This window comes from Vigna radiata, chromosome 5 (genome assembly GCF_000741045.1).
Source record: "Vigna radiata var. radiata cultivar VC1973A chromosome 5, Vradiata_ver6, whole genome shotgun sequence".
Taxonomy (NCBI): domain Eukaryota; kingdom Viridiplantae; phylum Streptophyta; class Magnoliopsida; order Fabales; family Fabaceae; genus Vigna; species Vigna radiata.
The window spans coordinates 15,155,304-15,166,272 of record NC_028355.1 but is presented as its reverse complement, the minus strand read 5'-3'; the positions used below and the strand labels follow the sequence as shown (position 1 = coordinate 15,166,272).

The following is a 10,969-nucleotide window of genomic DNA, read 5'->3' as shown; positions in this document are numbered from 1 at the left end:
AATTAACGGAACCTATGTCAACTTTGCTTCCAAATTACTCTGCAGGTACCATCGTCAATAATACTCTTAAACCAGACAACAATACTACAAGTCATCACGAAGAAATCACAAGTGATAGTCCTACCATCAATGGTACAAATGAAGGAGATCTTGGTGAATCTTTTACTGATACATCAAGAGGAAGTCAAGAAGAAGGTTCACATTAGCAAAGTTAGCAGAGAACAACAGTCAAACTGAAACTGAAAGCAATCAACCTACTATCAACACTCATTGGATGGTGACCAAAAGAAAACCTGGAATTTACAAGCCTAAGCAACCATATATAGGATTGACAAAGGTTCGTGAAGATGAAAAATAACCAAAAAATGTCAAGGAAGCTCTAATCAAGCCAGAATGAAAAGAAGCCATGGATACAAAATTCAAGGCTCTAATATTTAATCAAACTTGGACATTAATACCATTCAAGGGCTAAGAAAACATCATAGACTCAAAATGTGTCTTCAAAACCAAGTATAAAGCAGATGGTTCAATTGAAAGAAGAAAAGCAAGACTTGTTACAAGAGGTTTCCAACAGACAAAAGACATAGTCCTGTGGTCACGTCCAACTCTGTCAGAATCATATTAGCCATTACAGTACATTACAATTGGGTTGTTAGGAAACTTGACATAAACAATGCCTTCCTAAATGGAAATTTGAAGGAAACTATTTTTATGCTTCAACCTGAAGTCTACATAGACCCAACCAAACCGAATCATATATGTAGATTGTCCAAGGCCATATATGGTTTGAAGCAGGTACCAAGGACTTGGTTTGATAAGAGACACACTTCTGAATTGGGGTTTTCAAAACACCAAAAGTGATTCTTCTCTATTCATACTTAGAGGTACAAATCATACTATGTTCCTTCTCATTTATGTTGATGATGTTATTGTAACAGGAAGCAACCATCAGTATTTAGAAACATTCATTAATAAATTGAATGTTGTTTTCTCACTGAAATACTTAAGATATATACACTACTTTCTTGACATTGAAATGCAAAGGAATGACAGTGGAATGTACTTAAGGCAAACTAAGTACATAAAAGATATTTTGGAGAAGTTCAACATGGAGACAATTTATGTCTGTTTGACACCAATAGTGACTAGTAGACAATTCGCTACAAAAGGGGAACCAATGACCAATGCTACTTTGTACAGACAAGGCATAGGTTCATTGCAATATTTGACCAACACAAGGCCAGACATTGCTTTTGCTGTTAATAAACTCAGTCAATACATGAGTACACCTACCATGGATCATTGGCAAGGAACAAAAAGAATACTAAGATGTCTTCAAGGTACAATGAACCTATGTTTGCACATAAAACCTTCAAATGATTTTGACATAATGGGGTATTATGATGCAGATTGGACAACTAGTACTGATGACAAAAAATTCATAGTAGGACAATGTGTGTTTCTTGGAGAAACTCTTGTTTTATGGTCTTCAAGAAAACAAAAGGAAAAGCAAAAGGTAGTGTCACAATCAAGCACAAAATCAGAATACAGAGCCTTGGTTGATCTGGCTGCTGAAGTAGCTTTGATTAAATCTCTGCTGACAAAACTAAAACTACAAATGCTAAGAAAACCAATTATGTGATTTGATAACCTAAGTGTCAAGTCAATTGCTTCTAATCTAGTTATGCAATCAAGTCCTACAAAATGAAGTAATTATGACATATGTTTCTACTACTGATCAAATTGCAAACTATTTGACGAAACCTTTCACTCATACTAGATTCAAGTTGCTAAGATACAAACTTGACATGACCATCTCACCACCAGTTTGAGAGGGGAGTTAGACATAATCACATATTCGGTCAAATATCTTAGTATTTATGACTCTTGATTTTGGCGATTCACGATATTAATTTTTTTTTATGATGTAATATTATAGTAATTATTCATCAACATCCTAATTAGTAAATTATTTGTCTATATTACCATAATTATAGGATTTTGATTTTACATTACTACTTGTATTTAAACAATACATGATGAATGCAAATTATCACATTCAATACTATTTTCTATCTTGTTGATACACTTACATTTACTAAACATGATTTTTATAACGAAAAGGTGAAAAATCATGTGTTAAAATGAGTGTAAAAGTATCTCAAAGTAATTTTTTTTTTTTCATATGTAGCATCAAACAATTATATCTATCGGGTGCTCTTGATCATCCACAAGCAACACCTGAGACCCTTCTTCAATAATCATTGCACCAGCTTCATTTGCTCTACTAAGATGTTCGCAAGGACTCACCACAAATCCAACATGAGTCATTTCCCCTGCATCAAGCATCACACTCTGGAAACCAACCAACTGTTTCACAGGGTTTCCACTTTTCTGGATTTTAGGCCTCATAAACAGCAATACAGGATGCTTCCCCACCAAGCTTCCATGATTTTGAACTCTCACAGTGACCGAGAGTGACATGCTTTGGCAGGTTTGTTCTCCCAACTCCGAAACTAGTTTGTACCTTACGGTTTCTGAATTTTCAACCATGAAATGAGTGGATGACTGGTTCAAGTGAAGCTTGTCATGTGTAACAGAAACAAACTCATAGGAATATTTCGAATAGCTTAGTCCATAGCCAAATTCATAGACTTTTGGACCTTTGTAAAATCGGTAAGTTCTCCCAGGATAGCCCGTAGAAGGATCGGCTCTCATTCTCATGTCTGTCATGGGTACTTTGATGTAATCTTTTGGGTACCAAGTAACTGGAAGTCTTCCTCCTACACAGTATTCATGACAGGCAGCAGCACACACCATTTCAGTAATAACAGAGTATAGTTAAAACACGAGTAAAGTGAATGATATTTTGATTAAAAGTTTTGAAAAGTCAGGGAGTAACGTTAAAGGGGACATTTAATTGATAAAATAGCAAAGAAATCACCTGGGTTGTGGTCGCCAAAGATAATCTGTGCAAGTGCAATGCCTCCAAGTTCTCCGGGATAACCAGCCCAGAGGATGCCTCCGATTTTGTGGTTATACTTGGCTGAACTGATATCTACAGGCCCTCCACAAAGCAGCACCAAAATAACTGGTTTTTTAGAAGCTTCGGCAACGCTGTTGACGAGTTCAAGTTGCTTGCCCGGCAAGTCTAGATGAATGCGATCACGTTCTTCCCTCTCTTCACTTTGATCCAATCCCATAACCAGCACAACATAATCCACTTTTTTTGCAACTTCTACTGCCTGCTCAATTTTAGCCGAAGAACACTTTGGTCCACCATCACACCCAGGATGATAAACGGCGTTCTTAACGTAGTGCTGAAAGCCTTGCAATATTGTGACAAATTTACAAGGAGGACCAGCATAGTTTCCAAGAAGAGTTAGTGGAGAAGCATTGGCATTGGGACCTATCACTGCTAAGGAAATACTGGGGCTTGTTTTGGGGAGTGGTAGAAGTGTGGGAGAGTTTTTTAAGAGCACAATGCCATTTCTTGCAGCTTCAAGAGCCAGATATTGGTGCTCTTTGGAACACACATGATTCGGACCAATCATACCAAATGGGAGACTGCTTGGATTTCCACCAAACAGGCCTAGCCTCATTCTAATGGAAAACAGGTTGTGAAGGGCACGGTCTATTTCAGACATGGATACTTTTTTCTGCAACACTGCCGATTCAGCATGACCCGTCAGATAACTACCACATTCCACATCCATTCCTGCAGAGTTTAAAAGCATATTCACTGCGATGCATCTGAAAAAATTGTTTCAGATAAAAAAAATGTCTCCATTCTGGTATAAGATAGTTTAATATTATTTTGAGAAAAACATAAACTAATCTAGTTTATGTTTGTTTATTATCAAAAAAATTATTGAGTCAAACTAACTTCTGATTATTATTGAGATAATAATATCACTCACTCAGTGAGGTGATTACTATTAGTCTATTAAAGGAGTGCTTAATAGTTGGAGAAAAATCAAATATTTGCATTAATGGAAATCATTATGTGATAGAAAGCAAGTATTTTCGAAAGAGCAGTGCTACTTTTGCCCAAAAAACATGAATTAAACAATATTAATTTAAAAGTTTAAAAAATATCAATGTAATTTGACGGAAAACATAGCTCCTATAACAATGGTCTGTAATTTTTTCAGTAAGCACCATTTCTCTTTTAAAAAGTTGTTTTTTTCGTGAAAAAGAATTTCGTGTTTTTGAACATTTTCCTAATATATCATCCCAACCATTTTTAAAATCCACAACGCTGTGTGTTCTTTCTCTCTAAATTGTAGCTACTAATACTTTTATAATTTAAAACACTTTTTTGTTTTCAATGTGTTTTTAAAACTTTAAATGTATTGATTAAACATATTTTATTTATAATTTTAAATATTTTTTAAAATTGTATTTCATAAATTTTACTTAAATTTTAAAATACACATACATAAGTTTGCCAGCATAAATATTATAGCACGCCTGCGTGGAAAGTAGAAAGAAAGTCTTCTTGTGGGGCTCACAGATGTCGGAAAATAATACACACTGATTTGTATTATTGATATGCATGTTAATGGTATTATTGATAGAAGAAGGGAAAATACAAAAATGGGAACCGTAGAAACCTAAAATGTTAAAACGATTACTTAAAATATACAGAAAGGTAGCATAGGAAATATTGATAAACATATTATGGTACCTAGTATAACTGGGCCAAGGCAGCGATTTTCGCATTAATATGGTTGACAATGAATAGCATCGTAAAGCCATGTTACTGTAAACCGACAAAAGACAGGTGATAAAAGCCTCTACGTACAAGGAGCATGCGATTTAGGTAATCACCCTTTAAGTTACTTTGTGGTTTTAATTAGCGACCAAGAGAGAGACATACCAGCACGGAGAACATCAGCTACAGCATCCTCGGCTGATTTTGCAAACCCTTGCTGGTCATGTATGATCCCGACTGCTCCGCAATCTGACGTAATATAGCCACGGAAATGCCATTTTTTTCTGACCGTTTTGGTTAACAGGTTGAAATCCGCACAGCTTGGAACCCCGTTCACGCGATTGTAAGCACACATTATCCCACTGGCCCCTCCTTGCTGTACGCAACTCTGAAACGGAGGCTGGTACGTGTCTGCTAAATCTTGCAAACTCACCTGAAACAGATCATATCCAAGAGCTCAGAAGAAAGAGAAAAGGAAATTGAGTGGTGTGTGGAGTGAAGTGGTTAATTACGCGAGCATCGAAGAGAAAGCGATCCACGCCCTTCCAATTGTCCAGATCGTAAGCCGTGAAGTGTTTGCAACAGGCGGAGGCTTGAAGGTGGCCCCTCAACTTGCCGCCGTGGAAGGAGTCTCCTTGGAGGCCTCTGACGTAGGAAACTGCGTAGCGAGAAGTGAGGAGAGGGTCTTCGCCGGGTGTCTCTTGCCCTCTGCCCCATCGCGGGTCCCTGAAGATGTTGATATTGGGAGCCCAGAAGGTGAGGCCCTGGGCCTGGGCTGCATTATAGATTGCGCGGGCTTCGATCCCAATGGCGCGTCCGATTCGGTACCAGAGGAGGGAGTCGAAGGTGGCTGCACTGAGGATGACCTGAGGGAAGCTGGTGGCGGAGGAGATGGAGGCGTTGAAGTGGATGCCGGGGCCGACGTTTCCTACGCCGTGGAGGGCCTCGCTCCACCACTGGTAGGCGGGGATGCCGAGGCGGGGGATGGAAGGAGCGGTGTTGACGAGCTGGGAGAGTTTCTCTTGAAGTGTGAGTCTGGAGAGAAGGTCTTTGGTTCGTTGGGGGATGGGGAGTTTGGGGTTGCAGAATGGGTAGGATTTGGAAGCAGGATTGGACCAATCGCAAGCGAAAGGTGGGTTAGATGAGTGAGCAGTCTGAAGAGTGAGGAAAATGATGGCTGCAAAAGTGAAGCTGCTGCCCATTGCTACACTCCCACTTCTCAATTATTCTTCCCTCCCACCATTTTATATCCCATCTTTTTCACCTCACATTGCATTTATTACTTACTCTCAAACAAAGAAAAAAATAAAGATAATTTTACAATATTTTAATATTATTTTAACATTAACTATTAACAATATATGTCATTATCAGTTCAAAATTATTCCACAATTAATTATAATAATTATAAAAAATAATTTCTTTAACAACATTTTTTTTTGACAATTTTTTGATAATACATACGTGATAGTTTATGATTAGTCCATTTCAAATATTCTTTTAAACATAAATTCAAACAGATCAATAAAATAATAACACAGTATTTTGTTATCAAAAAATTATTAAAAAAAAGTATTGTCCTAATTATAAACATTGAATCAATCACAAAATATGTGTTAAAATACTGTCAGTGAAAGTATAATTATGAAACAAAAAAGGACAAGTGGCCATAGGTAACGCAAAAGGAGAAGAAGAAATAGAAAAGTTATACTGCAAGGGTGGAGATTCAAACTACATGTTAAGAAATTATGTAACTTTCAAGCGTCTCATGATTTTCTATTATTTTGAATTGGTATTTCAGTCAAATTTATAATGATGCCTTATTTTTATTTTCGCAAGTCGATGTATATTTTAGACTTCATAATGCCATTGATATGAATAACTAACAAAATATACTCAAGCATGGTACTTATCAATATAGCCCATATTACCTTGCACTCATGTAGTAGATAAAAAGTGTACATAAGAAAAAATGTATAGGTCAAATTGCTTATAAAAGCTTTATAAGTTAAGGTTATCTCTAAAAAGAATTCTTTAAAATTTAAAAAAAAACAAAGATAATGACTTATAAAAATCTTTACATACATAAAAAATATTTATTGAATGAAATTTATACAAGTGAGATTGAATCAAATTTAAATTTAATTAGTTAAGACCACATTATCCAGTTGAATTGAATCAAATTCAAATAAAACTAAAATAAATCATGTTTTAATCAAGTTGTGATTAAACTATGATATAAATTAATAAATCAAATCTCATTCAAATTAAGTCAAGTTGAGTTAAGGCACATTTCAACTCATACTTAACCAATTCGAATTATATTTAGATTAAGTTTATAAAGTCTTTAAAATATTGATAAAGATAATACCTTTAATTAAATTTTTATAATTAATATAATTTTTAAAATATTTGTTTTCTCTAATAAAATAAATAAAAAATATTTTAAATTATTTAGACCCATTCAGAATTAACCTTGTTCTAATTATTCTTAAAATTGAAAAATCAGAGTTAACTCTCATTAGATTTAATATGATAAAAACTTTATTTATAAAAACTTTCAAAATTTAACATGATAATTATTAATTTTTAAAATTATAATTATCAACTAAGATAAAGACTTAAAATTATTATAAAAATATATATAACATAGGTAGAGACGTAGATATAAACAAATTCGTTAAGAAAATACTGGAATGGTTCAAGTTTCAGCCCATGAGTGTAGAGATGTGTACATAAAAGGATTTAAAAAGAAAAGGGAGTTACTCCCTGTACCTCCCCAATTCCATCCCCCACCCCCCAATTTTTTTGGATTTTTTTTAAACACATAAATAACCTTTTTGTATTTTTTATTTTTACCTTTTTATCCCTATTTACTAAAGTTAACCTATCCTACCTCTTTTACACTCTGCTCCAGTCAAACACACACAGACCCATAGATTCCCTCTCCAGGTTAGTTTCTTTTTCGTTTTTTGTATTTTTTTTTTAAATGTATGTAATGTGTAGGATTGGGTAGTTTTGTCTATTGTTGATATGTGGTTGGTATGTTTGTTGAGGTTTCTGTGGTCTGCTGTTGAGTTCTGTCATTTGTGTGCTCTATGTTGTGTGTATTGATGAAGAAGACGTCCAGACATTGAAACGGATGTCGATATCCGTCGACGGATGTCGACATCCGTTTTCTATTTTTATGTTTTCAGTTTAAAAACTAATTAAATATCGTGAAAAATAAATAAATATATATATATATATATATATATATATATATATATATATATAGAGATCTTTAAATATACATTATTAAAATACGTTAAAAATATATTTAAAAATAATATATCAAAACATATAAATTCCATTATTAAAATATCTGAAAATTAATAAAATAAAAATCTAATAAAAACAAATCGTAAAAAATAAAACTAATAAAAACAAATCTTAAAATATAAATCGTAAAAAAGTAAAAGTAATAAAAACAAATACTTAAAAATTGAAACTAATAAAAACAAATCTTAAAAAATAAAACTAATAAAAACAAATCTTAAAAAATAAAACTAACAAAAACATAATCTAAAATAATCTAGAAAACGCTTAAACGGATGTGGAATCCGTAAACAGATGATTGATGTCAACATCCGTTTAAGAGTAAACGGAAGTCGCCATGTTTTACGAAAGTATTACTAACCTCGACTCGAAGAGGATCACTGGTTAAAGGTTGGATACAACACCACCACACCAATGCAATGCAGAGATATAATAATTCAAGGACAAAGTTTAAGGGTAAACGAAAGTCGTCATCGGTTTAGCGGTTTTACGAAAGTATTACTAACCTCGACTCGAAGAGGATCGCTGGTTAAAGGTTGGATACAATACCACCACACCAATGCAATGCAGAGATATAATAATTCAAGGACAAATTCTTCCAGGAGAAATCGATATCTCAATTATCACTTGAAATACAAGAAGAATGGGAGAAAAAATTTCTAGAAAAATAGAACAAAGAATTTCTGAGAAGAAAGCGTAAAGATGAAAGCATGAAGATAAAAAAAAAAGAATAAATAGGTTATGTGAGGTTGGGAGAATAAAATCATAAAATTTTATTTCTAAATATAAATTTTTGCTAAAAGATAAAATTGGAATAGAAAAAATAGAGCAAAGGATAAAAATGGTATGGAGGTGGGGGATGGAATTGGGGAGATACAGAGAGTAACCCGAAAAGAAAAATACAAGAGTAATTCATCCTCCATCTCCAACAACACTTCAATAGTCACCCGAAAAGAAAAATACAAGAGTAATTCATCCTCCATCTCCAACAACACTTCAATAGTCACTTCATCATGCATCTTTAACTTTTCCAAAACTTTTTTTTTTAACTTTAATAAATATATTTTTTTATTTTCTTTATTTAAAGTAATTCTACATTTCTTTATTTCTACACCCTTTAACAAAATTTTAAAAACTGTATTTTATTTATATTTTAATGACTATTTAATTTAATTTAAAAATTTAATATTATTTAATTTTTTCATATTTTAATAATTACTAAAATATAACTTTTTATTTAAATTAAATTATTATTAAATTTTAAATAGAAAATAAAATTTAAGGAAAAGTGATCTTGTTATCTTATCGGATTTCCAATTCCGACACTAAAATTTTTAACAATTTGTTTTTTATTTATAATNTATTAATTATTTAATTTAATTTAAAAATTTAATATTATTTATTACATTTAAATAAATTTAAAAATATAATTTATATTATTATAATAGTAATATTAAAAATATTAAAATAAAAATATTAAAAATTAAGAAATCTAAAAATTTTGAAATCTTATTTTATTAATTTAATATTTTAATATAATTTAATATATTTATATATGTTAAATCAGTTTTTATATAATTATTTTTATTTTTGTTACTTTTATTTTAGTTATTTTAATTTTAATTTTTGTAATATAAGTATTATATAAAAAAATAAATTATTGTTGCATTTTAAATAGAAAATAAAATTAAAAAAAATTCATCGACTATTGATATCGGATAACTATGTTATCGGATTTTCAATTCCGATACGAATGTTTCTAAAAATTTGTTTTTTATTTATACTTTACTAATTATTTAATTTAATTTAAAAATTTAATATTATTTAATATATTTTATATTTAAATAAATATTAAAATATATTATCTAAAAATAATTTAATATATTTATATATATTAAATCAGATTTTAAATAATTACTTTTATTTTCATTACTTTTTATTTTAATTATTTTAAATATAATTATTATAATAATATAAATTATATTTTAATAATTATTAAAATATGAAAATATTAAATTTTTAAATTAAATTAAATAGTTATTAAAATATAAATAAAAGAAAAAGTTTTTTAATTTTTTTTAAAAGGGTGTAGAGTTAAAGAAATATATGACTACTTTAAATAGAAAGAAAAAAAGTAAATAATACTGAAGTTAAAAAGAAAGATGTGAACTTTCAAAATAAGTAGCTCGAAAAGAAGCACCAAATGGGTCAATTCCATATCCCATTGTTGACTCTTTTTTATTTTATTATTATTTTTTACCTACTATTATTATTGTTATTTATTTGTTATTCTGAAAATATTTGTTTTCCTATTTTTTAAAATGGTTAGTCTCTATTTTTTTTTTTGCAACTTTTCTTAGATAGGATTCTTAATTTTATAAAGTGGTCAATGGAATAGTTTACTTTATTGAGTATTATTTTAATTGAATTTTAGTTAGATATTTAAATACTATTCTATAAATACTATTTGACTGTTTCAAATAGTTTTTTCTTTTAAATTATAGTTTTATCTCAAAAATTTTCTCAAAAATATTCTAAGTTAAAATATTAAATTAAATATAGTTTTTTCTCAAAAAGAAATTTTAAATTGAGGCAGGAATAATTTTAAAAAATCTAATTAAATGAAATAATGGTGTATATCTTTTCTAAATTTTTATTTTTAAATTTGTTTTTGTTAAGTAAATTTTTTTATAATGAAATATTCTAAGTATTAATGTTATCTTCATAAGTTGTTGAAAATGTATCAAGACTTAACAATAATATTTATTATTGAAATGTTTGTTTTTATAGTATACTCATTCGATTATTTAGGATAAATAATTTCATTTATTATTTAATTTTGTAAAAGAATTTAAATGAGTTTCTTTATTTTTATTTGTTTTAATTTAGTTTTTATTTTGAAAATTTTAATATAATTAAATTTTTTTTAGTATT

General features: G+C 30.4%; 1 protein-coding gene across 1 annotated transcript; it reads right to left on the bottom strand.

Annotated features, from left to right (window-relative positions):
- Positions 1 to 2,024: 2,024 nt before the first annotated feature.
- LOC106762618 (probable beta-D-xylosidase 7) lies at positions 2,025 to 5,953 on the bottom strand. Its single transcript, XM_014646621.2, has 4 exons — positions 5,230 to 5,953; positions 4,883 to 5,150; positions 2,945 to 3,718; positions 2,025 to 2,783 (listed from the first exon to the last, which is right to left on the bottom strand). The coding sequence occupies exons 1-4, from the start codon at positions 5,917 to 5,919 to the stop codon at positions 2,194 to 2,196; spliced, it is 2,322 nt and encodes a 773-aa protein (XP_014502107.1). The 5' UTR covers positions 5,920 to 5,953; the 3' UTR covers positions 2,025 to 2,193.
- Positions 5,954 to 10,969: the final 5,016 nt, after the last annotated feature.